The 19,950-nt window shown below is 44.4% G+C and overlaps 1 protein-coding gene across 4 annotated transcripts in view; it reads right to left on the bottom strand.

Annotated features, from left to right (window-relative positions):
• The window catches only part of mtss1 (MTSS I-BAR domain containing 1), a 117,223-nt gene that overhangs the window by 10,290 nt on the left and 86,983 nt on the right, over positions 1–19,950 (bottom strand). For 3 of the 4 annotated variants that reach the window (XR_016487820.1, XM_036949856.2, XM_090205065.1), the window contains 6 exons: positions 16,593–16,750; positions 12,256–12,363; positions 11,935–12,032; positions 9,946–10,042; positions 1,196–1,321; positions 246–393 (listed from right to left, as the gene is read on the bottom strand). Coding sequence is in view for 3 of the 4 variants with exons in the window: in XM_036949856.2 (XP_036805751.1) it covers positions 246–393; positions 1,196–1,321; positions 9,946–10,042; positions 11,935–12,032; positions 12,256–12,363; positions 16,593–16,750 (735 nt within the window). In the remaining variant the exon portion in view is untranslated. Of the gene's footprint in view, positions 1–245; positions 394–1,195; positions 1,322–9,267; positions 9,415–9,945; positions 10,043–11,934; positions 12,033–12,255; positions 12,364–16,592; positions 16,751–19,950 lie in introns of all 4 variants that reach the window. The other variant, XM_090205066.1, reaches the window with a different exon arrangement.

Here is a 19,950-nt window from a genome sequence, read left to right on the forward strand (position 1 = left end):
ATTATTCTACAATGTAGAACATAGTAAAAATAAAGAAAAACCCTTGAATGAGTAGGTGTGTACAAACTTTTGACTGGTACTGTACATATAGGCAGACAAGCAGACAGAGGGACATGCAGACAGAGAACCCACCATTCCCGTGTGACCACAGGGGGATAAGTAGGGTATTGTCAAAAGTAGCGCACTAGGTAGACCATAGGGTGCCAGGGGTTTGGTAGTGATGGTGAGCAGTGGTCACTACTAACCGTGGGAGGGGATAGTGTCCTCGGAGCAGGAGGGCGTGGTGGTCTGCGTGCTGTACCCGCTGGAGCAGTGGAGGGAGTCGTGGCTGGTGCGGGGGGCCTCCGAGTTGAGCCCTCCGCCGAGGGCCAGCTGCTCCCGGGCACTCTGGGGCTATGAGAGGGAGAAACGATAGAGGGAGGAAGATCATTGTTTAGAATTTAAAAAAAGGAATGTGTACAATGGAAGAGAATCCCTCCTCAACCTCTTAGTGTTCAGCTGACGGTGGCAGCAGAGGCCAAGAATTACACCCTAGTAAATACTGGTACATGCAATCATGCATGGGGCTGGGCTGCCCAACACCCTTCCTGGAGATCTACCATTCTGTGGGTTTTCAGTCAAATCCTAATTTAACACACCTGATTCTACTAATTAGCATCTCAACAAGACTGAATCAGATATGCTAAATTAGGGTTGGACTGAAAATCTACAGGACAGTAGATCTCCAGGAAGAGGGTTGGGCATCCCTGACTTAAGCTCTCACCTGTGTTTTTTTGAAAAACAAAATTAACAAAGGTAATAACTGTTACTGACAACACTTACATGCTTGTTAGACAACAATTAGTTACAGCTATTATTTACCCTGGAATAATGCCTAGGTAATGCAAGGTATTGCCATCACTTCCTTGTGGAAATATGTCTTAAGTTATCCTACAATCAATTAAGTATAAATGGATTACCAAAAGTCAGGTTGGTTTGTCAATGATACACAAATGGAGGAAAGCACTGCACCGGTGCTTATTTGCTTTAATCATTGACCACATATCAAAGTACAAACTGATAAGCATTCTATGGAGGTGCGAGTGTGTGTCTGTATGTGTGTCTCAGCTTGTGTGTGTGCAATTCTCTGTGTAGGTGTGTGAGCGTGCGCGTGTGTGTGCGTGCGAGTCTCTGTGTTTGTGTGTGTGTTTGCTACCTTTCCGGATGTGGACAAGGCGCGGGCCCTCTCTCCGTGCTGTGTGTAGGAGTTGTGAGGAGGAGGCATGGCCGTGCCGTTCTCTGTGCCCGACCCGGTATGTCCCGACCACGACCCGCTCACCTCCTGAAATGAACACCAACAACATCAGATTGTGCCACTGCCAACTCAATGTACCAATAGTAGAGGTTGACCGATTATGATTTTTCAACAGCGATACCGATTATTGGAGGACAAAAAAAACAAACAAAAAAAAATGTATTTGTAATGACAATTACAACAATACTGAATGAACACTTAGTTTAACTTAAATATAATACATCAATAAAATCAATTTAGCCTCAAATAAATAATGAAACATGTTCAATTTGGTTTAAATAATGCAAAAACAAAAGTGTTGGAGAAGAAAGTAAAAGTGCAATATGTGCCATGTAACAAAGCTAACGTTTAAGTTCCTTGCTCAGAACATGAAAGCTGGTGGTTCCTTTTAACATGAGTCTTCAATATTCCCAGGTAAGAAGTTTTAGGTTGTTGTTATAGGACTATTTCTCGCTATACCATTTGTATTACATTAACCTTTGACTATTGGATGTTCTTATAGGTACTTTAGTATTGCCAGTGTAACAGTATAGCTTCCGTCCCTCTCCTCGCTCCTACCTGGGCTCGAACCAGGAACACATCGACAACAGCCACCCTCGAAGCAGTGTTACCCATGCAGAGCAAGGGGAACAACCACTCCAAGTCTCAGTGAGTGACGTTTGAAACTCTATTAGCGCGCACCCTTCTAACTAGCTAGCCATTTCACATCGGTTACACCTGCCTAATCTCGGGAGTTGATAGGCTTGAAGTCATAAACAGCGCAATGCTTGAAGCACAGCAACGAGCTGCTGGCAAAACGCACAAAAGTGCTGTTTGAATGAATGCTTACGAGCCTGCTGCTGCCTACCACCGCTCAGTCAGACTGCTATATCAAATCATAGACTTAATTATAACATAACACACAGAAATACGAGGCTTAGGTCATTAATATAGTAGAATCTGGAAACCATCATCTCGAAAACAAGACGTTTATTCTTTCAGTGAAATACGGAACCATTCCGTATTTTATCTAACGGGTGGCATCCATAAGTCTAAATAATTCCTTTTACATTGCACAACCTTCTTCAACCTATGTCATAATTACGTAAAATTCTCAGTCAGACTGCTATATCAAATCATAGACTTAATTATAACATAACACACAGAAATACGAGGCTTAGGTCATTAATATAGTAGAATCTGGAAACCATCATCTCGAAAACAAGACGTTTATTCTTTCAGTGAAATACGGAACCATTCCGTATTTTATCTAACGGGTGGCATCCATAAGTCTAAATAATTCCTTTTACATTGCACAACCTTCTTCAACCTATGTCATAATTACGTAAAATTCTGGCAAATTAGGCAGCCCAACGTGCACCTGGCAACCTTGGTTAGCGTGCACTGCGCCCGGCCCGCCACAGGAGTCGATGGTGCGCGATGAGACAAGGATATCCCTACCGGCCAAACCCTCCCTAACCCGGACGACGCTAGGCCAATTGTGCGTCGCCCCACGGCCGATTACGACAGAGCCTGGGCGTGAACCCAGAGTCTCTGGTGGCACAGCTGGCGCTGCAGTACAGCGCCCTTAACCACTGCGCCACCCGGGATGCAATCCAGAGATGTTCGATCTGTTCCGGGCTCTGGCTGGGCCACTCAAGGACATTCAGAGACTTGTCCCGTTGTTCTGTTGGAAGGTGAACCTTCGCCCCAGTCTGAGGTCCTGACCGCTCTGGAACAAGTTTTCATCAAGGATCTCTGTACTTTGCTCAGTTCATCTTTCCCTCGATCCTGACTAGTCCCCCAGTCCCTGCCGCTGAAAAACATCGCCACAGCATGATGCTGCCACCACCATGCTTCACCGTAGAGATGGTGACAGGTTTCCTCCAGACATGACACTTGGCATTCAGGCCAAAGAGTTAAATCTTGGTTTCATCAGACCAGAGAATCTTGTTTAGTCCTTTAGGTGCCTTTTGGCAAACTCCAAGCGGGCCTTTGACTAAGGAGTGGCTTCCACCTGGCTACTACCATAAAGGACTGATTGGTGGAGTGCTGCAGAGATGGTTGTCCTTCTGGAAGATTCTCCCATCACATTTACATAAGGTGCCTTATGTAAAGGTGAGAGGAACTCTGGAGCTCTGTCAGAGTGACCGTTGGATTCTTGGTCACCTCCCTGACCAAGGCCTTTCTCCCCCGATTGCTCAGTTTTGCCGGGCAGCCAGCTCTAGGAAGTCTTCGTGGTTCCAAACTTCTTCCATTTAAGAATGATGGAGGTCACTCTGTTCTTGGGGACCTTCAATGCTGCAGACATGTTTCAGTACCCTTCCCCAGATCTGTGCATCGACAATCTCGTCTCGGAGCTATACGGACAATTTCTTTGACCTCATGGCTTGGTTTTTGCTCGGACATGCACTGTCAACTGTGGGACCTTATAGACAGGTGTGCCTTTCCAAATCATGTCCAATCAAGTTGTAGAAACATCAAGGATGATCAATGGAAACAGGATGCACCAAAGTTCAATTTTGAGTCTCATAGCAAAGGTTCTGAACACTTAAGTAAATAAGGTATCAGTTTTTTAGATTTTTACAAAGTTGCAAAACATTCTAAAAATCCGTTTTCGCTTCGTCATTATGGGTTATTGTGTGTAGATTGATGAAGATTTTTATTCATTTAATCCATTTTAGAATAAGGCTGTAACATAAAATGCGGAAAAAGGGAATGGGTCTGAAAACTTTTCGAATGCACTGTATGCCTACAGCTCATGCAAAAACAAAACAAGCAGTGGCCTGTTTGATGTGACCGAGAAACAAAAGTCCACATGACAATATGTATCAAAGGTTAATGTATCTGGGTAAGGCTGGGCTGGGCAGAGCAGAGGAAACAAACACTGAAGAACGGGATGTTGACATAAGGATGGGTACTGTGAAGGGCAGCGAGCCGATCACTGATAAGGACTGGAGTTAGTTAGAGAGGCACAGTAACAGAATTACACATTAGACCTCTATATTACAAAAAAAGCTATATATAATTACTATAATTAGCACAGCTCTATTATATGGGTTAAAGTGTTATTGAGAGCAATGGCTTTTAGGAGTTTTTGGGCCATCGGCGGGGGCTGGTTGGGTTATACACTGCTCAAAAAAATAAAGGGAACACTAAAATAACACATCCTAGATCTGAATTAATGAAATATTCTTATTAAATACTTTTTTCTTTACATAGTTGAATGTGCTGACAACAAAATCACACAAAAATTATCAATGGAAATCAAATTTATCAACCCATGGAGGTCTGGATTTGGAGTCACACTCAAAATTAAAGTGCAAAACCACACTACAGGCTGATCCAACTTTGATGTAATGTCCTTAAAACGAGTCAAAATGAGGCTCAGTAGTGTGTGTGGCCTCCACGTGCCTGTATGACCTCCCTACAACGCCTGGGCATTCTCCTGATGAGGTGGCGGATGGTTTCCTGAGGGATCTCCTCCCAGACCCGGACTAAAGCATCCGCCAACTCCTGAACAGTCTGTGGTGCAATGTGGAGTTGGTGGAGCGAGACATGATGTCCCAGATGTGCTCAATTGGATTCAGGTCTGGGGAACGGGCGGGCCAGTCCATAGCATCAATGCCTTCCTCTTGCAGGAACTGCTGATACACTCCAGCCACGAGGTCTAGCATTGTCTTGCATTAGGAGGAACCCAGGGCCAACCGCACCAGCAAATGGTCTCGCAAGGGGTCTGAGGATTTCATCTCGGTACCTAATGGCAGTCAGGCTACCTCTGGCGAGCACATGGAGGCCCCCCAAAGAAATGCCACCCAACACCATGACTGACCAACCGCCAAACCGGTCATGCTGGAGGATGTTGCAGGCAGCAGAACGTTCTCCACGGCGTCTCCAGACTATCATGTGCTCAGTGGGAACCTGCTTTCATCTGTGAAGAGCACAGGGCACCAGTGGGAATTTGCCAATCTTGGTGTTATCTGGCAAATGCCAAACGTCCTGCAAGGTGTTGGGCTGTAAGCACAACCCCCACCTGTGGACGTCGGGCCATCATACCAACCTCATGGAGTCTGTTTCTGACCGTTTGAGCAGACACATGCACATTTGTGGCCTGCTGGAGGTCATTTTGCAGGGCTCTGGCAGTGCTCCTCCTTGCACAAAGGCGGAGGTAGCGGTCCTGCTGCTGGGTTGTTTCCCTCCTACGGCCTCCTCCACATCTCCTGATGTACTGGCCCGTCTCCTGGTAGCGCCTCCATGCTCTGGACACTACGCTGACAGACACAGCAAACCTTCTTGCCACAGCTCACATTGATGTTCCATCCTGGATGAGCTGCACTACCTGAGCCACTTGTGTGGTTGTAGACCCCGTCTCATGCTACCACTAGAGTGAAAGCACCGCCAGCATTCAAAAGTGACCAAAACATCAGCCAGGAAGCATAGGAACTGAGAAGTGGTCTGTGGTCCCCACCTGCAGAACCACTCCTTTATTGGGGGTGTCTTGCTAATTGCCTATAATTTCCACCTGATGTCTATACCATTTGCACAACAGCATGTGAAATTTATTGTCAGTGTTGCTTCCTAAGTGGACAGTTTGATTTCACAGAAGTGTGATTGACTTGGAGTTACATTGTGTTGTTTAAGTGTTCCCTTTATTTTTTTGAGCAGTGTATATAACTTCAAGTTGCAAATTTTACATTTCCAGTGGGAAGCAGGTCAAGTTATGGGCTGAAAGTAAATTAGCGAAAGCGGTTTTTCTCCCTCACACTTAGGCACTGGATGCATTCATTTTACACAACAAAAACAGACGTCTCACACACATACACCCCACCATTACAGAGACACAGGGTCCTTAATAACACTAGAAAGGCAGAGAACGTCATAGTGATTCAAAACTAATAAACAATGTACTGCCATTTTCTTTAACAAATCTATAAAACACAGTCATTGTGAGAATCTCAATATCACTAACAGAACTGGTGTTTCAACCACTTTTAGGATGGCATGTCATTTTCTGAATGGTTTTCCACCGCTGTCCCTCCGACAGTAGGGCCTGCTCCCCTCCTTCTCCAGACAGTTGAAAGTGCCACGCCCAGTTGATAATCACCCAGATTAATGCCTCAAAACTGAACCTAAACTAAATTTAACACATAACAATAGATTAAATAAATGAAGCATAGTATGATGTGGGAGAATGGGTGAGTTGATGAGCGAGGGGAAGCGAATAATGCATGGTTATTCTATTGTATTAATCGGTTCTAATTCTAATCTCAAAAATGTTGGTTAGCCGTTGACACCAAGTAAATGCTGAACAGCTTTTCATATTTGGGAAAGTATTCATATCGGGCATGATGCTTGTGGAACCTTACGTCGGCAAGGAGAGAAATGTCACCATTGGGAAAATAAACCTTTTCTACTCTATAGGTCGGTGTGGATGTTTAACCTCAGATGGAACAGCTGTACTCGGTGAAAGGAGGAACTCTCTGCTGGCCTGTTGCAAGGGGTCTACAACATGTTTAACTTGGCTGCTATCAACGCACACACGTTGTTCAAGCAGTGCATGAACAAAACAATGAGCAGGAGAGATTTCATCGTGAGTCTGGCACACAGGCTACGTACGTTAGAGATATGACGTCCAAGGCAGCAGAAAGAACCCCAAATAACCATTTCAGCTGCAAGCAACTTGTTTTTGGGAAGTGTTGCAAGCAACTGAAATTGACAAAAATGTGTGTCAACTGTTAGGACAAGGAATAACAACTAAATGAGATTCTGAGAACTGATGACATTGCGTGAAGACGGACAACATACTGTAAGCACGAGCAAGACGACAAATAATGTATCCAATAACTGACAATTGACTGCTGTCATCGACACAATTATAATGCCACTATTGCTTTTGTGCTGATTTCCACTATTCACAAGCACACTTGGCGCTTATACTGATGTTAACCCTACTAATATTTTCTTAATTTGACTGCACATTTGGTGGTTTGGGTATTTACATTTGTTTTGTCGTTATAAAAAAATAAAAAAAAAGTGGTTACTGTGTTCCAACGTACATGCCTTTTGTTTCATTACACTCCACAAACATTTATTTTACACTTGAAATTCTGTGTCTTTAGTGGTTTTCCATTTTTACATATAGCCTACAGTAACATAAACGAATGAAAATGTTATCCCCAAAAATGTGTATTCTAATGTCACATAAGACCTGAAATTATAATTGTTCCAATAGAATATATTAAATCAACTTAGAACATTGACGTCCAAAAGACATGTCAGCGGCACGAAGGGGTTCGGCCCCCTTGAACTTTGCGACCTTTTGCCACATTTCAGGCTTCAAACATAAAGATATAAAACTGTATTTTTTTGTGAAAAATCAACAACAAGTGGGACACAATCATGAAGTGGAACGACATTTATTGGATATTTCAAACTTTTTTAACAAATCAAAAACTGAAAAATTGGGCGTGCAAAATTATTCAGCTCCCTTAAGTTAATACTTTGTAGCGCCACCTTTTGCTGCGATTACAGCTGTAAGTCGCTTGGGGTATGTCTATCAGTTTTGCACATCGAGAGACTGACATTTTTTCCCATTCCTCCTTGCAAAACAGCTCGAGCTCAGTGAGGTTGGATGGAAAGCATTTGTGAACAGCAGTTTTCAGTTCTTTCCACAGATTCTCGATTGGATTCAGGTCTGGACTTTGACTTGGCCATTCTAACACCTGGATATGTTTATTATTGAACCATTCCATTGTAGATTTTGCTTTATGTTTTAGATCATTGTCTTGTTGGAAGACAAATCTCCATCCCAGTCTCAGGTCTTTTGCAGACTCCATCAGGTTTTCTTCCAGAATGGTCCTGTATTTGGCTCCATCCATCTTCCCATCAATTTTAACCATCTTCCCTGTCCCTGCTGAAGAAAAGCAGGCCCAAACCATGATGCTGCCACCACCATGTTTGACAGTGGGGACGGTGTGTTCAGCTGTGTTGCTTTTACGCCAAACATAACGTTTTGCATTGTTGCCAAAAAGTTCCATTTTGGTTTCATCTGACCAGAGCACCTTCTTCCACATGTTTGGTGTGTCTCCCAGGTGGCTTGTGGCAAACTTTAAACGACACTTTTTATGGATATCTTTAAGAAATGGCTTTCTTCTTGCCACTCTTCCATAAAGGCCAGATTTGTGCAATATACGACTGATTGTTGTCCTATGGACAGAGTCTCCCACCTCAGCTGTAGATCTCTGCAGTTCATCCAGAGTGATCATGGGCCTCTTGGCTGCATCTCTGATCAGTCTTCTCCTTGTATGAGCTGAAAGTTTAGAGGGACGGCCAGGTCTTGGTAGATTTGCAGTGGTCTGATACTCCTTCCATTTCAATATTATCGCTTGCACAGTGCTCCTTGGGATGTTTAAAGCTTGGGAAATATTTTTGTATCCAAATCCGGCTTTAAACTTCTTCACAACAGTATCTCGGACCTGCCTGGTGTGTTCCTTGTTCTTCATGATGCTCTCTGCGCTTTTAACGGACCTCTGAGACTATCACAGTGCAAGTGCATTTTTACGGAGACTTGATTACACACAGGTGGATTGTATTTATCATCATTAGTCATTTAGGTCAACATTGGATCATTCAGAGATCCTCACTGAACTTCTGGAGAGAGTTTGCTGCACTGAAAGTAAAGGGGCTGAATAATTTTGCACGCCCAATTTTTCAGTTTTTGATTTGTTAAAAAAGTTTGAAATATCCAATAAATGTCGTTCCACTTCATGATTGTGTCCCACTTGTTGTTGATTCTTCACAAAAAAATACAGTTTTATATCTTTATGTTTGAAGCCTGAAATGTGGCAAAAGGTCGCAAAGTTCAAGGGGGCCGAATACTTTCGCAAGGCACTGTATATGCACCAAACGACAAAACACAAACACACAAGGTAAAGACTACACACAGTTATGTGGGGGCCATACTTGGGGGGTTTATTACAGGGGGTCATTAAGGCCGGAGTTTTCCCACGGTGGTGTCCGCGGCTGGCAGAACGGGCATGTGTGCAGTGGGCACCAGAGTGGATGGAGGAGGTGGGCAAGTTGCCCTCGCTGAGAGATCGTGCGGTGCCCCCCCAGCAGGCCAACGGACTGGGTGAGCGGCACTACCCACGGAAGGGGGACGGGAAGGGATAGAGAGAATGATTTGTGTGTAGAGAGTACTGTCTAACATGAGTAACTCAGGTAGAGGAAGAGGGCCAGACAGAGCAAGGTCTTTCTTTTAAACTGTTCACTGGGGTTTTCAAATAAGTTTAAAGTTTATATTCAACAGTAGTCAAGTTAGGAAAGGGCAACAGACTGAACTTATGATGCCGTGGACCGAACATTTTAACATTTTATTTTTAAACACAAAACATACACATACAAACGACAACATCACACAAACATCAACTACATCACACCTGCCCAGATGCACATGCTCACATCTTCCAGCGCCCGCATCACTCTCTGCCATAATATTTCAAATGACTTCCAATTGAGCCCCCTGGGCAAAAGTGCAGCAATGGGACGATGATCGATGCATTTGGAAAAATTCAGCAGCCAAAGTAATATTGGGTCTGTCACGCTTCTGCATTGAGATGACATGGAGCACTTCAGAAGGGAGCTGTGAAAGTGTAGACAGCTGTGTGGGTTACCTGTGCTGATTCCATGGAGGGTGGGCGGAGGTGAATGCCATCCAAAGAGGAGGTGATGGAGTCCAGAGAGGGGACGTGCCTCACAGAGTTGTAGTTACTGAGAGAGCAAGAGAGAGCGAGCGGGGAAAAAGTGTGTGTGTGTGGGAGAGAGCGCAAATTAATGAAAAAGAGCAGGAAAAAAAGAAAAAAGAGGGAGAGACAAAGACATGAAAAACCTGCGCCATTTCTTCTGAAACTGAGCCAAACGACAGTGAGTGAGGTAAACTTCTGATCATTTGAATCTGTTTTGGTCCTGCCCTATTCAAGCTCAGACATAACATGGCCTAGAACACAAAATCCACAAAGAAAATCACAGCAGACATAAGTCACCTAGCCAACTCAACTGGGGGTGTGCCCCAAGCCACTACAACTATCTTGAACGGGTACTATAGTAAGGCTACATCCCAAATGGCACCCTATTCCCTATATCAGGGCTCTCCAACCCTGTTGCTGGAGAGCTACCGTCCTGTAGGTTTCGGTTCCATCCCTCTAGCACACCCAATTCTAATAATTTGCTAATTGATTAGCTGAATCAGGTTAGTTACATTTGAGGTTGGATCGAAATCTGAAAGGACAGTAGCTTTCCATGAACAGGTTTGGAGAGACCTGCCCTATATAGTGTACTACTTTTGCCCACTGGTCAAAAGTAGTGCACCATGTAGGAAATAGGGTGCCACCTGGGACACTAAATGTGTCAATGCACTCATGGATGTTGGTGTCCATGCTAATCGTTAAAATAGAAAGCCTGTCCTCTTTCATAGTCTGAATGCATAAATGCTCTGCTACATCAACACACCACAGGTTTTGACCGGCAGTAGTAGGTGCTTAAGTGGAAACTGAGCTTGGTCCAGAGAACACACTGTACTGGAAATGACCGTTCTAAATGACTATACCATACGGCTCGCTCGCTACTGTTGCTCGGTGGCAAATGTTTAAACCGTTGTTTGGTGTACATTATTGAAGTCGTGTCACATTCGGCCCAGCAAATAATGTAATGAATGTCATAAGATACATCAATTACAATAGAGCACATATCAACACATTCAAATACACTGATAGACAGCTGTGTGCTTTTAGAGGGGGGTTCGGCTATGGTGCACTTGGGGATTTGTTCTGCCTTGGCTCATTTAATTTGAGCGCACCTTATGACTATAGGTTTAGGCCTAGTCATTTCCCCCCACTGGTCTGCTAATCCTTCTAGCATGTGTGTATGATGGAGGACGTCATCCCTCTACCCAATCACGCGTTTTGGCTGTGGCCTGGACAACCAGTAGACTCAACACACACACACACCAAACACACACAGGCAATGGGATACTGACACTTATTCCCGTCGCACACATTCCCCTCACACATACAGTGAGATGCAGCCAGGAACATGTGTGCCTTTGCGAGATTGCATGTGTTCTGTGCATGCCTGTACATGCTCTGTGTGTGTGTGTGTGTGTGTGTGTGTGTGTGTGTGTGCCAGGATGGTAAAAGAGACAAGACACCATGCATGTTTTTCTTCAGTTCCCTTGGCTTAACTTCCCTTGTCAACATTTTACTTTACTCAGTCGTCTGCGCTCTTCATCACCCCTCCCTCCATCCCTCTCCAAGGCTGCATCCCAAATGGCACCCCATTGAACCCTGTTACGGGAGCACACTTCCTAAGCTGGCTCCAGTCTGCGATAGCACAGACACACTGAACTTCACTTAGCTGCTGCTACTATCCATTTGATATAGTTTTGCTTCCTACACACTTAACCCTTCTTCCCCTCCTCCCACTTTGCCTATTTGGTGAGCTCTCTAAAATGTCAAGATGGCCCCAATGCAGTGTCAAAGGCAGCACATTTGGTGTGAAGCAGTGTGTGTGTGTGTGCCAATATATCTACCTGAGTACATTGTGTAGAGTGTGTGTGTGTGTGTGTGTGCGCATGTTTATGCATGCATGTGTGTGGGTTTAGCTACCCGCTGATGCTGCTCGTGCGGGACAGTGTGTTGCTGGGGGAGGCAGGGGGCGTCTGGTAACTGTAGCTGTAGTCTGATCCCTTCAGATCCAGGATCACCTGTTCAGAAGTAGGGAGAAAGAGTTTCAATGTGAGAGAATGAGAATATGGATAAGTGGGAGTTTCTAACACCGCATGCGAGTACGTGATTAAGTGCATTTGTGAAGGTATATTGATGTCAGTGTGTGTGTGGCATGAACAAGTGTGTGTCCACGTCTTTTTTGGTGAAAATATAGATGTCTGTGTCAAGTGTTTGGCTGTGTGTAAGAATCATCCATCGAACCTGTTCACTGGCCGGGGGTAGTTTGCTGGGCTCGGCCGTCAGGGTGCTCAGGTCTTCCAGGATGGTCTGCAGGTGGGTCACCTCTCCGAGCATGCTGATCTCATGATCCTGCACACAAACAACCACAGAACCCAAATCAGTTCACAGACACACAACTAACAGGTAGAAATCACCCCTAACCATATATTCCAGGTCAGTTTACCCAATTTCCTCAATCCTTAGGGGATGGAAATACAATTGATGACCAAAGGTATGTGGACACCTGCTCGTCGAACATCTCATTCCAAAATCATGGGCATTTACAGTTGAAGTCGGAAGTTTACATACACCAGCCAAACACATTTAAACTCAGTTTTTCACAATTCCTGACATATAATCCTAGTAAACATTCCCTGTCTTAGGTCAGTTAGGATCACCACTTTATTTTAAGAATGAGAAATGTCAGAATAATAGTAGAGAGAATTATTTATTTCAGCTTTTATTTCTTTCATCACATTCGCAGAGGGTCAGAAATATACATACACTCAATTAGTATTTGGTAGCATTGCCTTTAAATTGTTTAACTTGGGTCAAACGTTTCAGGTAGCCTTCCACAAGCTTCCCACAATAAGTTGGGTGAATTTTGGCCCATTCTTCTTGACAGAGCTGGTGTAACAGTCAGGTTTGTAGGCCTCCTTGCTCGCACACGCTTTAACAGATCTGCCCACAAATGTTCTATAGGATTGAGGTCAGGGCTTTGTGATGGCCACTCCAATACCTTGACTTTGTTGTCCTTAATCCATTTTGCTACAACTTTGGAAGTATGCTTGGGGTCATTGTCCATTTGGAAGACCCATATGCGACCACCTGACTGATGTCTTGAGATGTTGCGTCAATATATACACATAATTTTCCTTCCTCATGATGCCATCTATTTTGTGAAATGCATCCCTCCTGCAGCAAAGCACCCCACAACATGATGCTTCCACCCACGTGCTTCACGGTTGGGATTATGTTCTTCGGCTTGCAAGCCTCACCCCTTTTCCTCCAAACATAACAATGGTCATTATCGCCAAACAGTTCAATTTTTTGTTTCATCAAACCAGAGGACATTTGTCCAAAAAGTATGATCTTTGTCCCAATGTGCAGTTGCAAACCGTAGTCTGGATTTGTTATGACCGTTTTGGAGCAGTGACTTCGTCCTTGCTTAGCAGCCATTGAGGTTATGTCAATTTGGACTCATATTACTGTGGATATAGGAACTCTGCCTAGAAGGCCAGCATCCCGGAGTCTCCTCTTCACTGTTGATGTTGAGACTGGTGTTTTGTGGGTACTATTTAATGAAGCTGCCAGTTTAGGACTTGTGAGACAACTGTTTCTCAAACTAGACAGTCAAATGTACTTGTCCTCTTGCCCAGTTGTGCACCGGGGCCTCCCACTCCTCTTTCTATTCTGGTTAGAGCCAGTTTGCCCTATTCTGTGAAGGAAGTAGTACACAGCGCTGTACGCGATCTTCAGTTTCTTAGCAATTTCTCGCATGGAATAGCCGTCATTTCTCAGACCAAGAATAGACTGACGAGTTTCATAGGAAAGTCTTTGCTTCTAGCCATTTTGAGCCTGTAATCGAACCCTCAAATTCTGATGCTCCAGATACTCAACTAGTCTAAAGAAGGCCAGTTTAATTGCTTCTTTAAACAGAACAACAGTTTTCAGCTGTGCTAACATAATTGCGAAAGGGTTTTCTAACGATCAATTAGCCCTTTAAATTTATAAACTTGGATTAGCTATCACAACGTGCCATTGGAACACGGAAAAATCAGCCATTTCCAGCTACAAGTCATTAACAACATTAACAATGTCTACACTGTATTTCTGATCAATTTGATGTTATTTTAATGGACAAAAAAAAGCTTTTCTTTCAAAAACAAGGAACATTCTAAGTGACGCCATATTTTTGAACGGTAGTGTATGGTTTCTCCATTTTATTTTTTCCTGGTTTTCAAATAGTTGTTTTTCCACTCAAAATTATAATTCATAATCTAAAATTATAGTTCATAGAGGAACAACGAAAACTGATGTTTTCAGTCCATGTCAATGCATCTGAAGACAATCTTTTTTTAGGTCTAGAGGAAAAATAACATCAAGATTTTTTGTGTAATTCTCCTTTAATTGTGCATATGGCAATTTAAAGACGGCCCATGCAGAAATCGGTCCACCATTTCCTGGTTGCTAAAATTTTAATAGTCCTCCTATTTTCAGTTTGTGTGACAAAAAAGTATAGTGTAGAGAATCATTGTCCAATTTAAACAACTGTGAAATATATTTTCCATAACAAAACATATTGTATTTATCTGTTTGAAGCCGGTGTACAAAACTGAAAGTTATTACTCAGTTATTAACTAAGTTCACTGTCAACTGCGTTTATTTTCAGCAACCTTAACATGTATAACTATTTGTATGAACATAAGATGCAGCAACAGACAAGTTCCACAGACATTATTACATTTCTGTTCATCACATGTGTCCCTGAACAAAGGGGGGGGGGGGGGGGGGGGGGGTTAAAATCAAGAGTAACAGTCAGTATCTGGTGTGGCCACCAGCTGCATTAAGTACTTCAGTGCGCCGCCTTCTCATGGACTGCACCAGATTTGCCAGATCTTGCTATGAGATGTTACCCCACTCTTCCACCAAGGCACCTGCAAGTTCCCAGACATTTCTGGGGGGAATAGTCCTAGCCCTCACCCTCCGATCCAACAGGTCCCAGACGTGCTCAATGGGATTGAGATCCGAGCTCTTCGCTGGCCATGGCAGAACACTGGCATTCCTGTCTTGCAGGAAATCACGCACAGAACGAGAGGTATGGCTGGTGGCATTGTCATGCTGGAGGGTCATGTCAGGATGAGCCTGCAGGAAGGGTACCACATGAGGGAGGAGGATGTCTTCCCTGTAATGCACAGCGTTGCAATTGCCTGCAATTACAAAAAGCTGCGTCTGATGATGCTGTGACACACCACCCCAGACCATGACGGACCCTCCACCTCTAAATCGATCAAGCTCCAGAGTACAGGCCTCGGTGTAATGCTCATTCCTTCGACGATAAACACGAATCCAACCATCACCCCTGGTGAGACAAAACCGCAACTCAGTGAAGAGCACTTTTTGCCAGTCCTGTCTGGTCCAGCGACGGTGGGTTTGTGCCCATAGGCGACGATGTTGACGGTGATGTCTGGTGAGGACCTGCTTCACAACAGGCCTACAAGCCCTCAGTCCAGTCTTTCTCAGCCTATTGCAGACAGTCTGAGCACTGATGGAGGGATTGTGCATTCCTTGTGTAACTCAGGCAGTTGTTGTTGCCATCCTATACCTGTCCCGCAGGTGTGATGTTCAGATGACCCGATCCTGTGCAGGTGTTGTTACAAGTGGTCTGCCACAGCGAGGACGATCAGCTGTCCGTCCCTTCTCCCTGGAGCGTTGTGTTAGGCGTTGCACAGTACGGACATTGCAATGTATTGCCCTGGCCACATCTGCAGTCCTCATGCCTCCTTGCAGCATGCCCAAGGCACGTTCACATAGATGAGCAGGGACCCTGGGCATCTTTCTTTTGGTGTTTTTCAGAGTGAGTAGAAATGCCTATTTAGTGTCCTAAGTTTTCATAACTGTGACCTTAATTGCCTACTGTCTGTAAGCTGTTAGTGTCTTAACAACCGTTTCACAGGTGCATGTTCATGAATTGTTTATAGGTCATTGAACAAGCATGGGAAACTATGTTAAAACCCTTTACAGTGAAGAACTGTTAAGTTGTATTTTTACAAAGTATCATCGAAAGAGGGTTTCTTTTTTTTTTCAATTTAAGTCTAAACTTAAATTGGAAGCATAGAAATAGAGTTTACAGAACAGATCTACTGCTTCTTAGACTTGCTTTCAATGAGAATGATAGATCTTTAATAACTAATGTGTATGTGAATGTTGTGGGGTTGCCCAAAAAGTTACATATTGCAGCTTTAAATATGCATCTAGTGAGTAACTGGGCCGGTATAGTGATGGTTTTGTACTGCTGCTGCTCATTTCATGGCAAAGTTTGCCAATTAGTTATGAATGATATACTTCTGCCAGGTAAGACATCTTTGCAGTTAACATTTAAATGAGGTTTTGGGGAAAGTATCTCTGTCAACCCAAGGAATTTAGCTCATCTATCCCATCAAATACGTTTTTATAGGCATTTATTTCTGTAGGCCTAACGGGAGCTTGTGTGCGCACTCAGCACGCGTGTGTAGAGGGAGCGGTCCGAACACAATTGAGTGAGAGAAACACAGAGGGGAAAGGGAATTTAGGGAGAAGAACAGTGTGATGCTACTCACCAGCACGGGTTTGAGCATGCTGACAAAGGAGCAGTAGCGGCCCCTCTCCTCGATGAGCGCACGGCACGCGGCCCTCTTCTCAGTCTCCTCCAGCACAGCATAGCGTACGTTCACATCCTGCAGGGCGCTGTCCAACTGCCCGCGCACCTCATCCTTCCCTGGGAAAGCATAGGAGGGGAACCAAAGATGTCAGAAAAAGCAGAGGGCTATAAGACAGGCACACAAAGCCAGTGGGCTGCTATAGCAAGTCAACAAACCCAGGATAGAAAACAATGCCCCATGCCCGAAACACATTTGTTGGGAGGGGGGCCAATCTGTCCTCACAACTTATTGAATAATATACAAATATTTTAAGACCAACTTTCCTTCCCTTTCTAATTGCAGTCTTATTTCCCCCAAACCTTTAAAGTAAAATTCTGACCACAATTGAGGAACTGTAAAAAGAAGCTGGCCATATAGTAGAGTGGCTGCCATAACATACTTTAACCACTAGATGGATGTATAACATTGATATTTCCCAGCGGGTGTAGAGCGTCTAAATAAAGACGTTACCACATCAGCGTCGTTACAGCCTCCTCAGCTGTTATGTCAGCGTGCTCTCTGGGGAGACGCATGCTGCAAGCCTGTCAAGAGGTGGTGGACACTGGTATTTGGGTTCACTGGGCCAGAGTGAAGGCCAACAGCGTGCAGCCAGAAGGCTGTGTGTGTGTTGAAGAATGCTGTGTGTGGTATGCAGGGGTCTTTAAAGAGACAACAGGGGATGTGTGCCTGCCTACTCATCTCAGTTCAGCTGCCATGGAAAGAGGTTCCACGTACAGTTGTCTGACGCGCACACACACACCTTAATACCTCAAACACACACCTGTAATGCCTAACAAACACACATGCATGCACTTACCAATTACATAACACATCTACACAGTATAACACACTCACACACAATATGCTAACTGAATCCACTACTAGAGTACCTTATGATAAGCTATAGACCACACTATCTACCAAGAGAGCTCTCATCTATATTATTCGTACCATCGAGAGTATTCTGACAGGTTGCATCACCACCCGGTATGGCAACTGCTCAGCGCAACAGAGGGTAGTGCGTACGGCCCAGTACATCACTGGGGCCAAGCTTACTGCAATCCAGGACCTATATAATAGGCGGTGTCAGAGGAAAGCCCATACAATTGTCAGAGACTCCAGTCACGGCACCAGAGCATCAAGTCTAGGACCAAAGTCTCCTTAACAACTTCTACCCCCAAGCCATAAGACTGCTGAACAATTCATGAAATGACCACCGGACTACCATAAGACCACCGGACTACCATAAGACTACTATGCACCCTCGTGGGGCCCCACGAGGGTGCATTCTCAGCCCACTTCTGTACTCCCTGTTTACCCATGACTGGGTGGCCATGCATGCCTACAACTCAAATCATCAAGTTTGCAGATGACACTACAGTGGTAGGCTTGATTATCAACAACGACGAGACGGCCTACAGGGAGGAGGTGAGGGCACTTGGAGTACACAGACAGTGTGGTGAAGAAGGCGCAACAGCGCCTCTTCAACCTCAGGAGGCTGAAAAAATGTGGCTTGTCACTGAAAACCCTCTAACTTTTACAGGTCCACAATTGAGAGCATCTGTTGGGCTGTATCACCGCCTGGCACGGCAACTGCACCGCCCACAACCGCAGGGCTCTCCAGAGGGTGGTGTGGTCTGCACAACGTATCACTGGGGGAAAACTACCTGCCCCCCAGGACACCTACAGCACCCGATGTCACAGAAGGTCAAAAAAGATCAAGGACAATAACCACTGCCTGTTCACCGCGCTTCCATCCAGATGGCGAGGTCCGTACAGGTGCATCAAAGCTGGGAAAGAGGTAGAAGCTGTTTTTCAATCTCAAGGCCATCAGATTGTTAAACAACCAGCAATAGCACAGAGGTGGCTGCCTACCTACAGACTTGATATCATTGGCCACTTTAATGTTTACGTATCTCACATTGCTCATCTCATATGTATATACTGTATACTTCACTATCTATTCTTTACAATCTTAAGACACTCACTGCTCATCCATATATTTTATACTTATATATAATATAGCCAGCATTTTGGGTCGGCTTCTGGAATCAGTTCAAATGCGTTAAGTAGCCTAGTAGTTAGAACGTTGGGCCAGTAACCGAAAGGTTGCTAGATCAAATCTCCGAGCTGACAAGGTAAAAATCTGTTGTTCTTCCCCTGAACAAGGCAGTTAAACCACTGTTCCTAAGCCGTCATTGTAAATAAGAACTTGTTCTTAACTTCTTATCGCTGGGCGGCAGTATTGAGTAGCTTGGATGAATAAGGTGCCCAGAGTAAACTGCCTGCTACTCAGCCCAGAAGCTAAGATATGCATATTATTAGTAGATTTGGATAGAAAACACTGAAGTTTCTATAACGGTTTGAATGACGTCTGTGAGTATAACAGAACTCATATGGCAAGCAAAAACCTGAGAAAAAATACAATATACAGTGTAAAATTTGGTCCGATTGCACTTCCTACGGCTTCCACTAGATGTCAACAGTCTTTAGAACCTTGTTTCAGGCTTCGATAGCTGACATTTATTCCCTTCACACACACACATATAACCCCTGTCTTTCTAGAGGACATGATCCTGAGCAGAAGTATGAAGGGCTTGAGATACCATTCATAGCCAATAACACCGCACATCAACTCCTCTGGGAGATGGAACTCTGGAGAACCTTGGAATTTTGGTGAAGTAACCAAAATTTTGCAAAGATGACTGAATTTCTCCATTATAATTGTGCACTGCTTTTGACCAGGGCCCATAGGAATCTCGTCAAAAGTAGTGCATCAAGTAGGGAATAGGGTGCCATTTGGGATGTAGTTGCAGCACGCCCTAAATCCAAACATCAGTCACAAAGATAAATGTTAACTGTTGTCAGCTGATGAATGAGATTGCACCCATTCTCTTGTCATTCAGAAGGATAAAAAAAACAACTAGAAAACCATTAACTTGCCAGTAGTCAACAGGGATCTCCCATTGCGAAGAGCCTTTTGCTGTGCCATGCTGGCTGGAAGAATGTATAGCCTATACAGAAAACTGTACTGGTTGCTAATCCATGATGTGCTGCTACACAATCATAATGGAATAGGTTGTCATTTGGGGGACACACTATCTGAGAGCCATGAAGGTAAATCAGGGTTAAGGCGCTGGGATGGATTGCACTCTCCAGAGAAGAGATACAGTCAGCTGCCCATGTTTATTTATGGCTGGGTCTTGTGTTGGGGATGTGAGGGCTTTTAAACAGGGAGAGAAAAAGAGAGACAGAGAGCAAATGGTGGAAATGGAGC

The sequence above is a fragment of the Oncorhynchus mykiss genome, chromosome 17 (assembly GCF_057628025.1).
Source record: "Oncorhynchus mykiss isolate SJ-2025 chromosome 17, ASM5762802v1, whole genome shotgun sequence".
NCBI lineage: Eukaryota > Metazoa > Chordata > Actinopteri > Salmoniformes > Salmonidae > Oncorhynchus > Oncorhynchus mykiss.